Source organism: Lepidochelys kempii, chromosome 2 (genome assembly GCF_965140285.1).
Source record: "Lepidochelys kempii isolate rLepKem1 chromosome 2, rLepKem1.hap1, whole genome shotgun sequence".
Lineage (NCBI taxonomy): Eukaryota > Metazoa > Chordata > Testudines > Cheloniidae > Lepidochelys > Lepidochelys kempii.
In genome coordinates this window covers 211,220,588-211,235,261 of record NC_136381.1, presented here as the reverse complement: position 1 = coordinate 211,235,261, position 14,674 = coordinate 211,220,588, and the positions used below count along the sequence as shown (strand labels likewise).

Here is a 14,674-nt window from a genome sequence, read left to right as displayed (position 1 = left end):
TTGTCATGTATCAACTGGAAACATAAAATAAGGGGCTCCACAATTAACCTCTCTTTCCCATCCTTTTTTGGGGGAGGGATGGCTCAGTGGTTTGAGCACTGGCCTGCTAAACCCATGGTCATGAGTTCAATCCTTGAGGGGGCCATTTAAGGATCTGGGGCAAAAATTGGGGATTGGTCCTGCTTTGAGTAGGGGGTTGGACTAGATGACCTCCTGAGGTCCCTTCCTACCCTGAGATTCTATGATTCAAACAACAAAAAACAAAAAAACCCTTCCCACTCCTTTGAAGTTCTTCTGCTATGCTCTCTTCCACTACGGTGCTGGAAGCTTGGTACTAAACTCTGCACTTCGTTTAAGAAAATTTGTCATTCTACCCCTTGCATAAGATACAGTGAAATCCAGCATAATATGACATAATGGCAGCTTGAAATATCATCCCTTCCTGGCTTCCAATTCTAACAATGGGTAGGTTTCCCTCCCTGTTTCGATAACTGCCTAAATTACACAATCAAGAGGTTCAGTTGCATCAGTCATTTCTGCTGTTGCTTAGTGCATTTTCAGCTAACGGAACTTGTTGGTGAAAGCTGAGATCTGTAGTCAGAAGGTAAATAGCTGGTTTGGTAATGACTAGTTTAGATCCTGAGAAAAGCAATAAATAGCCTTCCTTATTCAGACAAAAGTTGTCTTAACTCCAGTAGTGACCCAGAGCGGATACAGGATCGTCTGAGCTCTTGCATGCACAAAAGCCAGTATGCCGAGATCTAAAATAAAGTGATTTCCTTGGTGCATCGGAAGTAAAAAAAAAAAAAAAAAAAAGACTTTGCCTTTGTATTTTGTTACATATTAGGTACAAACTCCCCCCCCCTCTTCCCACATTCTCTTTAGGAATATTGAATATTCTTGATTCAGAACTTGGTAATCTTGGTTATTGGCTTGTTGCTATTTTATACTTCTTAGTGATCAGCAGTTAAATAAAAAATTGAAAGTGTCAACTAGTTTTACGTAAAGAAGGCCAAACTAGCGATAATAATTTTCTTTGCCTACATCTCTGAATGGGCTTATACTGAAAAAGGCAATGTAGCATTAAAAAAAGGAGAGAGATAAATGAATGGCAGAATAAATAATTTATGCTAATGAAATTACTGCAATTAGTAGTTCCACAATGACCCTTTTAAAAGCCACAGCTGTTAATGTCAGGAAGTGCTGTCACTGCTGACCTTATCATAAGAGAAAGTGACAAATTGAAAATGCAGGGAAGACCAATCATCAAAGAGGTCTGTTCGGGAACGATTAGAGTTTTCTGAAAAACAGTGTGAATTACAACCAGCTGCTCTCTGGCTCGGCATATCTCCCATGCTGTGCCATTTTGTTAAGCTTGATAACAATAGTTATTTTGCCCCATTGAGACAAGTTGTCTCAGGCCACTTGCAGCTCTACCGGAACCCACTTCCTCCCTCACTGATTTACAAATGAAACTGTTGTTAAAGAGTGCTTTTCAGGACTGTTGAGTAGAGACCTCTCATAAGCATCATGATTGGGTAGGGGCCAGTTACTCTGTAAGAAGGTTGCCCTTGGCTAGGATGGATATCTGTACTGTAGTGTTTGTGTGTATAATAGACATTTAAAAGTAAAAGACTGAAACAGATTTCTGCTTGTGACCAAATGTGCATAAAATATTTTTGTTCATTTCCTTGCTTTAAGAAACAGATTTCTGTATTGTATTTTATATTAGCTGGGTTATGCTACCTTGGCTCCAACAAAGGATGTGGAGACTCTAATTTATTGTTTTAAAGGCAATTTATTTCAACTTTCCATGTATGCAATCGTTCTGTGTTTAGTTCCTGCTTCCGATTTCTGTTATTGCAATCACAGGTGAAACTGTTTTTTTAAAGCTAGCTTTTAAAGCCACAAAATATAACGAGGCGTCTCACTAAGAAAAATTCTAAGTCTACACCAACCTGATTGTAATATTAATGATGTAGGTTTGAAACATTTAACTGCATCAGCAACCACTCACGAGCAATTTTCCAAAAGATCTCTAAGCATTATTGACAATGCTTTGGTAAATTATGTGTGTCTTTCCTAAGAGTTGGTGTAGCTCATTTAATTCATATTAATTGATTTTTAGGCTTCCCTTGATTAATTGAACTGGGTTCGTCTTGTACAGAATGCAATAAATAATCATTAAAATGAGGGAGATGTGACTCCACAGATTATAAAGTTAAGTACATTAGAAGTCAGAGAGGACAAAATGGAAAAAAAAGTTTAACCCAAGAAGTATTTTCCCAAGCTCCAAGTTCTACAGAATATATATGTATATATGCTAGTGACTCTAATTTTCTTAGACTTGTATTTTTTTAATAAAAAGCCCAAAACATTTCTCATGGAAAATTAGCTTTTCATTCCAAGCTTTATTCAGTAAATAGTGCTCCAGATCAAAGCCCCAGGGTGGCATATCTCATCTGCTGGGAATTTTGGAATGAAAATAATTTAAAGACCTGTGCTTAGAACGCTCCTTGTCCTGTCCCTTCCCATCCTTTCCGTTTAACTCAAGCTAAGTGGATAAAGATGGAATTTCACTTTTGTCCATGTTTTGTGCTTGGCATGGGACTACGTGAGTAAATATTATTCCTTTCAAGAGCTTTAAATATGCTTTGCCTGTTTTGATTACCATGTAGTATATTGGAAGAGGTTATACATTCTAAAGGATCATAAAGTAGGATTGTCAAATTAAAACTATAGGAAAGAAGTTATGAAGAAAAGCTCCATTGGTGAGTACAATATACATACATCAGTGGCTCTCAAACTGTGGGTCAGGACCACAAAGTGCATCGTAACACCATTTTAATGGGGTTGCCAGGGCTAGCTTAGACGTTCCCGGGACCAAAGCCCGAGAGCTTCAGCCCTGGGCATCAGGACTCAGGTTACAGGCCCCCTGCCTGGGGCTGAAGTCATTGGGCTTTGTCTTTGCCCCTGTCATAAAAATGAAGGGAAGGGTAACCACCTTTATGTATACAGTGCTATAAAATCCCTCCTGGCCAGAGGCAAAACCCTTTCACCTGTAAAGGGTTAAGAAGCTAAGATAACCTCGCTGGCACCTGACCAAAATGACCAATGAGGAGATGTCATAAATATAAAGGGAAGGGTAAACCCCTTTGAAATCCCTCCTGGCCAGGGGAAAGCTCCTCTCACCTGTAAAGGGTTAAGAAGCTAAAGGTAACCTAGCTGGCACCTGACCAAAATGACCAATGAGGAGACAAGATACTTTCAAAAGCTGGGAGGAGGGAGAGAAACAAAGGGTCTGTCTGTCTATATGCTGGTCTTCTTTGTCGGGGATAGACCAGGAATGGAGTCTTAGAACTTTTAGTAAGTAATCTAGCTAGGTATGTGTTAGATTATGATTTCTTTAAATGGCTGAGAAAAGAATTGTGCTGAATAGAATAACTATTTCTGTCTGTGTATCTTTTTTGTAACTTAAGGTTTTGCCTAGAGGGGTTCTCTATGTTTTTGAATCTAATTACCCTGTAAGATATCTACCATCCTGATTTTACAGGGGGAATTTCTTTATTTCTATTTACTTCTTCTATTTTTATTAAAAGTCTTCTTGTAAGAAACTGAATGCTTTTTCATTGTTCTCAGATCCAAGGGTTTGGGTCTGTGGTCACCTATGCAAATTGGTGAGGCTTTTTATCCAACATTTCCCAGGAAAGGGGGGGTGCAAGTGTTGGGAGGATTGTTCATTGTTCTTAAGATCCAAGGGTCTGGGTCTGTAGTCACCTAGGCAAATTGGTGAGGCTTTTTACCAAACCTTGTCCAGGAAGTGGGGTGCAAGGTTTTGGGAAGTATTTTGGGGGGAAGGACGCGTCCAAACAGCTCTTCCCCAGTAACCAGTATTTGTTTGGTGGTGGTAGCGGCCAGTCCAAGGACAACGGATGGAATATTTTGTACCTTGGGGAAGTTTTGAACTAAGCTGGTAAAGATAAGCTTAGGAGGTTTTTCATGCAGGTCCCCACATCTGTACCCTAGAGTTCAGAGTGGGGGAGGAACCTTGACATGGTGGTTATTCTATTCAGCACAATTCTTTTCTCAGCCATTTAAAGAAATCATAATCTAACACATACCTAGCTAGATTACTTACTAAAAGTTCTAAGACTCCATTCCTGGTCTATCCCCGACAAAGACCAGCATATATACAGACAGACCCTTTGTTTCTCTCCCTCCTCCCAGCTTTTGAAAGTATCTTGTCTCCTCATTGGTCATTTTGGTCAGGTGCCAGCTAGGTTACCTTTAGCTTCTTAACCCTTTACAGGTGAGAGGAGCTTTCCCCTGGCCAGGAGGGATTTCAAAGGGGTTTACCCTTCCCTTTATATTTATGACAGGAGACAAGATACTTTCAAATTTGGAGGGGGGGAAACAAAGGGTTTGTCTGTCTGTGCCGGGAACAGATCAGGAATGCAGTCTCAGTACTTCTGTTAGTAAGTAATCTAGCTAGAAATGCATTAGATTTCCTTTTGTTTAATGGCTGGTAAAATAAGCTGTGGTGGGTGGAATATATATTCCTGTTTTTGTGTCTTTTTGTAACTTAAGGTTTTGCCTAGAGGGATTCTCTGTTTTTTTAATCTGATTACCCTGTAAAGTATTTACCATCTGGATCTTACAGAGGTGATTCTTTTACCTTTTCTTTAATTAAAATTCTTCTTTTAAGAACCTGATTTATTTTTCATTGTTCTTAAGATCCAAAGGTTTGGGTCTGTGTTCACCTGTACAAATTGGTGAGGATTTTTATCACGCCTTCCTCAGGAAAGGGGGTGTAGAGCTTGGGAGTATATTTTGGGGGAAGACGTCTCCAAGTGGGCTCTTTCCCTGTTCTTTGTTTAACACACTTGGTGGTGGCAGCATACGGTTCAAGGACAAGGCAAAGTTTATACCTTGGGGAAGTTTTTAACCTAAGCTGGTAAGAATAAGCTTAGGGGGTCTTTCATGCAGGTCCCCACATCTGTACTCCAGAGTTCAGAGTGGGGAAGGAACCTTGACACCCCCCTCCCCCGCACTGGGGGTTTGAGCTGAGTCAGGCTTGAGTCCCTCCCTCTTCCCCTCCCCCCCAGGGTCACGTAGTAATTTTTATTGCCCAAAGGTGGTCACGGTGCAATGAAGTTTGAGAACCCCTGACATACACTAAGTAATGGATTAATTGCCTAACCCAATACTCATTGAAGTCAGTAGACTCCCTTTGATTTCAAATGGCATTAGATTGGGTGCAATCCTGTTCTTTTGAAGTCAATGGCGGTATCCTCAATTGACTTCAAGTAGGAACTGGATTGGGGATTATGACATATGTGGGAGTCTGTGGGGATCAGTGGAATCAGAGCAAGGCCATCATGCACATTTTTTTACTTGACCTGAACACTATTTTTCAATCAAGAGTTCCAGAAGTGAAATATCAAATTCCTAGCACATTAACTCTACTTAATAGTACAATGGTGATTAATTATAGATCTTAACATTTTTAGCCTTCTGTTGGTGTTTTTTAAAAATAACTCAAATCAGGGATGCTGGAACAGGGGGCCATGGTCTCATCACTTTTTACCGGCTGTAAGGACGAGCAATGGGAGAAGGGGAGCAAGTGGGTGATGGGGTCTTGGAGGAGAAGAGGTATGCAGCGGCGGGGCCTCAGGAAGAAAGGGTGGCACGAAGGCAGAGGATCACAGAGAAGGCACAGTGTGGGACGGGGCCTCAGGGAGAAGGGGTGTAGTCTCAAATATATGGTGAAATGATGCATAGCACTCAACTGCTGTGGCAATGAAAGTCTTGTGAGTACTGTGAGAATTATTCTAAATTGTAAAAAGTTGGGGAGACTCAGTTCGATTACTTGAATACTTTGTTTAGTGCACTGAAAGGGTTATGCTTTTGAAATGGAGTTTGAAAATTACTATTGCTGGCAATCCTTCCTTAGTTGTGTAACTGCTTCTGAGGTATATAACTGTATTTAATCTTTGAAATATTCCTTTGCCCTGTCATTTAGATTTGTTTTTGTTCCTTCGATGTTTTCAGCCACGTGTTCAGGATTCCATTTGCCTTTTTATGGCCTATGCTCACACCAGTGTCAATGAGATGAGTGAAAAATATTATCAGAACGAGAGGCGGTACAATTACACCACTCCAAAAAGTTTCCTGGAGCAAATCTCACTTTATAAGGTCCTGCTGGAGAAGAAATACAAGGAGATGTCCAAGCGCATGGAACATCTGGTGAATGGCATTCAGAAGTTAAAAACAACAGCTTCTCAGGTAAATTATCACATATAAGGAAAGACATACTCTTGTCTCTCTCTCTCCTCTAAGGGATGCATTTTTTTTTCAATCTGACCGTGGCAATATTAGTAATCTTATATTGAAACATCTCTGCACCTTTTCAGTAGGCTGCTGAGTTCTGGCACTGCCAGTTCAGTGCTGTACTAGGTCTTTGAAGCTGGATTTTATTTTATGTGGTGCCTTTCAAACTCCCAAGTACGTGTAGATGACTGTCAAGGAAATGGGTTACTATCTTAACATTTGAGCTAGATTGTGGCTCAAAGTCAGAGCCTGCCCTAGAGGGGTGAGGAGGGCCCCAGAAGAAATTTTGGGAGTCTCAGAGTGCAGTAGCAGCAGGGCCACCGTAGGAGAAGGTACAGACGTGCTCCTGTCTGTGACAGCTGGCTGGCTGATGGGAAAGGGAGGGTTAGAGGGGTGAAGCCATGCCATCATTTCTTCCTGTCTCTTTTTAGGAGGCTAAGCTAGTTAGCTGTAAACAGTGCCTGTGCTCCCCACCAAACTGTGACTCGTCTCTGCACAGGGATACCAGGAGGGGAAAAGCTCTTTGGATCCTCTTTTCCCTTTTCAGCCTCAGACACATGCTCATGGCTGGCAATTTGTTTGCTAAAACTAAGAAGTCCCTGTGTTTATAGATCTAGAAAGAACATTCAGTTGTGGTGTTTGCATAGCATTGCAACTTTGTGCTAGTGCATGAGAACCAGGGGGGAAACTATTCCTATTGTTCAAGCTGAGGGATGTGAAAAAAGTAAACAGCCAACATAAAAGCTTTTTATTACTGTATTAACAGTCAGCTTTAGGATATCACATGGTGCTCATGAAACAATGCCTCAAGAGGGTTAAGTGGGAAGATTCCCAGGGTTCTAACAGAGGCAAAGGTGGGGAGAGGTTGTGTAATAATTTTTTTTTGGGGGGGGGGGGAGGCTTCAGCATTTCATCTTAACGTTTTCCAGCAAACAAACAGAACAGCTCTCAGATCTTCTGCTGGCTTTGAGGTTTAAAGCCACTACTACTGACTTGGCACCTGTCTGTATCAGGTTATAGTTTATCTCTTCTGATTTGATACAGAATCATATCATGACCAACAAGCAGATAAAGTGCTTGAATGAGTAAGAAAAACCAAAGAAGAATAAGAAGAATATATATTTTAAGCACTTCCATTATGCATGGAAAAATACTGTTGTTGAATATTTTGATGTGGGCGACTAGTATGTCAGGCAATAAATTGCTCTTTCAACAGACAGGTAGCCTTTGTTAAACAAAACCTGATTTATTTATTTATTTATTTATTTATTATGTAAACCCTTCGGCAAATCTCCATTAAAATTATCTATGAAAGGCTTTTCAGAGCGATTAATGAGCATTTTGCAACATGTCCTGTTGCTGGTGTTTATACAGTTGCATCTACGTCAGGGCTTGCAGCACCTTGTTGAGCTGCTTAGACATCTGGTTTCAAGAACAACCTTGGTCTCTCATAAACTGGACAGATCACGGTTTGTGCCCATCAGAGGAGGGGCTGAGGTTTTGGCGGTTGTGGTTTGATTGTTTTGTATAATTTTGTTAGTTCATTTAGAAAGCAACAAACTTCTCCCCTGAGCTACAGAAATGGGGCTGTAGTATGGAAACAAATCATAACAAGTGAAGATGAAAAATAAGGGATGGATACTATTTTGCTTTGAAATGGAACTGAAAACAAAGCTAAAGTACAAGTTATATCCAAGTGTTATACATCCCCCTTCAGGAAGTGTACTTGTTCCAGAACTGTGCCTGATTAATGGCTACTCCAAAAAATTTCTTCTCTGTTGCACTGCAGGTAGAAGACCTGAAATCCAAACTAGCCTCTCAAGAGGCAGAACTACAACTGAGAAATCAAGATGCTGAAGCTTTGATTACTAAGATAGGGCTTCAGACCGAGAAAGTGAGCCAGGAAAGAGCCACTGCTGATGCAGAGGAGCGAAAGGTCAGTCTAATTCCACCATTTAGGGTTGTTGAGCTATATTTAACACAAAATAAACCTTTGTAGGTGAACAGTTTTGAAAAACTTCCTCTCTAGGGAGCATGAAGTCTAAAAAATGGTCTGAAATGCTGTTACAAGTATAAGTATATACTTGTAACAGCATTTCAGACCATGATTATCATTTGAACTTTCTTTACATTATGCATTTTCTCAACCTTTTAGCTTTTAATGATATGAAAGAACAATAAATACTGAGCTCATTCAAGCATATAATGGATGTGGATCTTCAGAATCGGGCCTATCTGTAATACAGTAATGGTCACAGAGTCTTCTCTGAGAACTTTAGGTTTCTAAAGGCTTTGTGGTTGTAATTAAATTGAACAACTCAATTGATATCAAAGTCCATTCCATTGCCTTACATTTATTTCCAAATTTTGAATCCTAAAATCCTTCCATGGAATGTATAAGTAGGGTGACCACATGTCCTGTTTTGGCCAGGACAGTCTTTTTTATAAGCCCTGTCCCAGCCATCCCGACTTTTTTGGGAAAAGTGGGGCATTTTTCCTGTTTGCTCTTGCCAACTGATCAAATTTGCAAGAGCAAATGGGAGAAATACCCACCTTTGTCAAAAAGTGTGAGCAGCAATGCCAGCCCCATGCAGAGCTTGGATAGGGAGCAGGCAGAGCTCGAGCAAGCAGTGACACCAGCCCCAGCCTTGTGCAGGGGTGGAGGTGGGGCACAGGGCAGGCAGGGCTTGAATGAGCAGTGACACCAGGCTTGAGTGGGGAGGGGAGCTTGGGCAAGCAGTGATGCCAGCCTCGCGTGGCCGGGGTGCTCCAGCAAGCAGCTTGGGCCAGCCCCAGATGGGAAGGGGGAGGTGTTGGGCAAGCAGCTCATGCCTGCCCCATGCATCAGGGTCGGGGGGGTGCTCAGGCTAGTCCCATGCAGTGTCCTGTTTTCCTTTTGGGAAATAGGGTTGCCCTATGTGTAAGCAGTTTCGAATCTTCATCCTTTTTCTCTGCTCTACTCAGCATATGGAATTATCTATCAATTTTATTATTAAAAAGACAAAGAAACTAGACTCAGATTCAGGGTTTTATCCTGAACCGAAAAGTTTAAACCACGAAATGAAGCATCCTATTTTTGCACTAAAAATACAGTGACTATACCTTTGTTATCATAGCTATTGATCTGTTGAAGTCCCTGTGGCCTAATGGACTTCTGCAAGCTTGGCAGTTTGCTGTGAAAACTTGTGTGTTGTCTCCATTACCGACATCAGAGAGACGACTTTCCTAATGTTTCAGAATAGCAATTAAACTGTTTTGGTGTAGGGACAGGTAACTCAAGTCACAACAAATTTTGTAAACTGAGTTGAGAACAGTCACGGTCATACTATGCTGTCTGTAGGGCTGTCAAAACTTTCACCTTTCCTTGTGGCTATCCTTCATCCCATAGCTGTTGACTTGCTACAAGGGTTACTATTTGGGGTGCTTTATTGTTTTAATGCAACTTTTTGAGCCTCATTCTGCTTTCGTTAGAGACGGTGTTTTTTTGTTTTGCCACTGATACAATAAGGGTCTGCTCCAGTTTCTACTTATATCTCTCCACTTTATGCTAATTATGGACGTTAACCTTGGCAAATCCCATTTTATACAAGAATTTAAAAGATTTGCCGTACATGTTAAAATCAAAGTAGCACCATTAAACTTGCGCAGATTGGATTGCTCAGGAAAAGCTCCCCATTTTTTTCAATCACCTTTCAGTGGACTTTTTATTGCATCTGTTCTGCATGTTTCCGATAGATTTAGGATTGAGGAATGTCCTTGTCACAATTCAAATTACTTCATTAAGCAATTAGGTACAACACAATTAGATATCCCAGGCCATTTTTTCAGGCTCGAGGCAAAGCCTCCTGCCTATAACAATTGCAACATTCCCTTTACTTGTCTTATTGCTCTGCTAAAACATTTTAATTGGGATGAAGTTATCTGTGTGTGTGTGTGACACTAATCCCAAGATATTTTAAAAAGCTGCAGATGGTCTATAAAGACTAATTTGCACCTGAAACTTTTTATAAAATGTGATCAGCAAATGAGAATTCAAGCAGTTTATAAATATTTTTCAAACCATGGAATGTTGGCAATTAATCACACTTATTTTAATTACTTTAGTTTAAAACCTTTAGAGTAGGGAAGTGTGACAGGGTCCCCAGTGTGCAGCCTGGCCTGTGGAACTGCTGAGCCTCTCTAAACCCACCAACCTGAGGTATCCCTCACATTTTGATGCTGATGTCAAGCTACAAACATCTAATAAGCACTGAACTTACACAGACATCCACAGGCAGGGACATACCTGTGATACATGATCTCCCAGCCACTCATGAACTATCAATACGGATGCTCCAGCCAATTCCTTCCAGCTCCCCACCCTTGCACCCCAGAACTGTACCATCTTGCACTGGGTCAGAACCCTTGCCAGTGCAAGTTCATTGCCTAGTTTGCCACTTCTTTGTGGAAAAGTGGACACGCACTAGCCTTTGTAACCTGAGCAGATTTCCCAAGCACTTTAGACAACTCCACTGGTAAGGATAAAACATCAAAATGAGTTTATTAACTACAGAAAGATAGATTTTAAGGATTTTAAATGGTAGGCATAAAGGTCAGAGATAGTTACCTTAATCCTAAACTTTTAGTCTAAGCAAGAGTTGAATCAAACAGCTTTTCTCACCCTGACAGATGATACAACCAGGTTACAGTTCCTCTATACACAGACTGGACTCTCTTTCTAGCCTGGGACCAAACTTCCCCAGTTCAAAGCCTTTGTCTTCCAGAGGAGCTTCCAGCTGTTGACATGGGGAGGGGCGAAGAGAGACGAAGAGATGATGTCATTTCTTTTTTTATTTTTTTATTTTCTTCCAGCTTGCTGGAAAGATCCTTGCTGTTTTGATGGGATCAGGCACTTCCCATTGGTCAAGCAGTCTCTATTTCGTACGTGATTTCTCTAAGGAGTCTCTGGGATGGTTGATTCTTTTCTTTATAGGTGTTGATGAGCTATTAACACTGTATGGCTTCTGATGGCTACTCCTTTGTTGTAACTGAAAGGTTGGTTTTGGGTGTTCCCAGCCTGACAGCATATTCCAGTAACAACACTGCTCATACAATGGCTGTACATACAATCCAATGGGACATCCGATGAAGTGAGCTGCAGCTCACGAAAGCTCATGCTCCAATAAATTGATTAGTCTCCAAGGTGCCACAAGTCCTCCTTTGCTTTTTGCGAATACAGACTAACACGGCTGCTACTCTGAAACCTGGGATATTTATGTTCAACAGATCAAGACTTTTAAAATGATACCTCAGAAGGTATATTTTGTACAAAACATGTGAACATGGAGGTTCCAAGGTGCTCCTACTACAGAACATCAGAGGAAGCTAATGGTGTAGGGATTTTGCAAGTTTTAAAGCATTTACTAGATGCCTTTACTAGACGCCTTTAGAGATGCCCTGCCTATAGGGGAGAGGGGAGGGATGGGGTGGTCAGATCACGTCAGAATCATCCAGAGAGGAAGGACGGGTCTGGATGGGACCAGACCCGTGGTGTAAGCTGGAGCTTGTACAGGAGTCAAGAGAGTCTGCGTATAGGTATCACTTCTTTTGAGCTTGTAAACAATGGCAGTTGCTCTGTGGGCAGCTGCAGTCACTCTTCGATGTGGTAGGTTGACATCACCCAGAGTAGCTGTACAGCTGTAAATGCATTGTGATATGTCTTGCTTTCGAATAAGGAACCTGCCCCCTTCAAAGCAGAAAACCACACTGTCACACTAGTACAGTGGAGTATAGGTATTGTGGATGCTAGAATTACATGGCGTAAGCATGGGGAGTGAGGCTGGAACCACTCTGACTGCCCCCTCCGACTAAAACAATGCTTTTGGTGTGTGTGCTGCACTTGGATCATCATGTTCACTAGTCCAACTAATTTTTACATGTGATTGTACATTTGATTTCCAGCTTCCCCAGCAATTCAGATATTGCTCAGGAGCTCTTACCTGTAGGAACTTCCGCCCTGAACTGGACTACTAAAATGTTGGGGATAGGTTTTTAATACTGATCTCCACTTGGAGGAGTGGACTGATTGAAATCACCCTTCTGTCTCCCATTCCATTACTTTTTTTTCTTAAAAATCAATATAGCTTCTTAACTTCCTCCAGCCACCAAGAAGCAAAGAGTAATAGCACAATAAACAAGAACAAGGAAGAGAAAATTAGGGAAATCAGAAAATGGAAATAAAACTAAAGCATCAGCTTGTGTGATATTTTAATTGTCTATTCTGTTTAATGGAAAGGACTACATCATATTTGAACCACTGCATGGTACTGTTTATGATGCAGGCGAGTTCAGTTGGTACATGTTCTTACCATTTTGAAATGGTGTTACATATGTTGTATGCAACGTTGTTGTAGTCATGTTGGTCCCAGGATATTAGAGAGACAAAGTGGGTGGGGTAATATCTTTTATTGGACCAATTTATTGAAGAGCTCTGTGCACCTCCAAAGCTTGTCTCTCTAATGAACAGAAGCTGGTCCAATAAAAGATATTCCCTCACCCAACTTGTCTCACCACAGCTGTTGGGCTGATCTGCTGACTTGTACCTTCACATATAATTGCAGCTTGTCTAAAACAGAATTTGTATTTTTTCCCATGTATAGTATAGCAGTAGCTTAGGCTGGCCGGCTTGCAGCACATAGAGAGAAAGTGTGAACCAAGGAAGATCTGAAAACTAGTACTTAATTTTAAAGTATGCTATGTCTGTGATGCAAACTGACGTATGCTGGGAAATTCAACCTATAACTCCCACCAACTCAATCCTGAACTCAAGTTGTTTTGGAGGTGGGGAAAGGCAGGAGGGACTGTTAAGCTTCGTTTTGAGTTTCCTGGTTTAGCAATGTGTCACTTAATCTGAGTTTATTCTTAGTTTATTGTTTTCTTTGGTTTCCTAGATGTATTATAAATACACACACACACACGGCTGCCAGCCCAGATTATTGTACAAACAACTACTGTAGTTAGGACATTACCTATTCATAGTAAAAGTTCTTATGGAGACTTTTTACTACCAATGCACTGTAGTGGCTATCCAAATATTAATATCCCAATCACTGTAATATTTTGCTTTCTCCATAATTAGACTTTATTCAAGCAAGACCTAACAGGAAATGTGTGCATGAGAAGCTATTTCACATGAGTTGTGAGGTACAAGGATAAAGACCAAACTACATACAACTGACTTCAGCCCCAGGCAGCATATCCTTACAAAATAAGTACAATAATTTCCCAAATATGTAATTGTAAGCATAGGCACCAACTTCTGCTCGTGCCTGTGGGTGCTCGACCCCCCTGTGCCTCCTGCCGTGCCCCCAATTCCACCCCCTTCCCCAAAATACCTGCCCCAACTCTGCCCCCTCCCTGCTCCGCCCCCATTTCAACTCCTTCCCCAAATCCCTGCCCCGGCCCCGCCTCCTCCCATGAGCATGCCACGTTCCTGCTCCTCCCCCTCCTTCCCGGAGCTTGCTATGCCGCCAAACAGCTGTTTGGCAGTGGCAAGCGCTGTGAGGTAGGTGGAGGAGCAGGGATGCGGTGTGCTCAGGGGAGGAGGCGGAGGAGGAGGAGAGATGGGCTGGGGGGCACGGGGAGGGGAGCTTGGCTGCCAGTGGATGCAGAGCACCCACTAATTTTTCCCCATACAGAAATTCTCTACTGAGGTCTTGTCTACATGAGAAATTTGTACTGATATAACCCAGATCGGTTTTTAAACTGATATAGTGAAACCATTGCACAAGGATGTGTGGATGCTCTTATTTCAGTTTTAAGATGGCTTAATTTGGTTTAGCTTAAGCCTGTTCTTAATAGTTTGGCTGAAGTCTATCTTAAACAAAAATAAGAGTGCCCATAAGGAAACTGCATTGATTTAACCATATCTGTTTAAATTCCCACCTGAAATTAAACCAGTGCAAATACTAGGGGAGTCCATTGCACTCTGTCAGGTTACTCATGGGGTCTCCTTAGAATCCCTGGGTATGTGAATGGCAGCGGAGACCATCAGTAAGTGTCAGAACAAGAGAAGTCTCACCTATATAGTAGTCAAGACATAAAATCGGACAACCTGACAGTTAGAGAGAGAAAAGCTGTGCTGCCCAGATACACAGAGACTTCTGGGAGAGAAGCCTGTAGGCACTGCCCAGCTGGTGAAGGCTGGGGATGGGAAGAGTGGGGGCTGTGGTAAACACCTTCCCCCTGCAGGTAGCAGCAACAGCAGGAAGATAAGCAGAGACTGGGCAACTTGTTCCTCCACCATAAGGTTCAGTCACTACAAGGAGCCAAGCAGCTTGCTCCCCTACTGAGCCAGGAAAGAGCA

At 41.7% G+C, this 14,674-nt stretch overlaps 1 protein-coding gene across 1 annotated transcript in view; it reads left to right on the top strand.

Moving 5' to 3' along the window:
- Window positions 1-14,674, top strand: part of DNAH11 (dynein axonemal heavy chain 11) — a 291,551-nt gene that overhangs the window by 176,283 nt on the left and 100,594 nt on the right. The window contains exons 56-57 of the mRNA XM_073333745.2: window positions 6,052-6,285; window positions 8,120-8,266. Of these exons, the coding sequence (XP_073189846.2) occupies window positions 6,052-6,285; window positions 8,120-8,266 (381 nt within the window). The remainder of the gene's footprint in view (window positions 1-6,051; window positions 6,286-8,119; window positions 8,267-14,674) is intronic.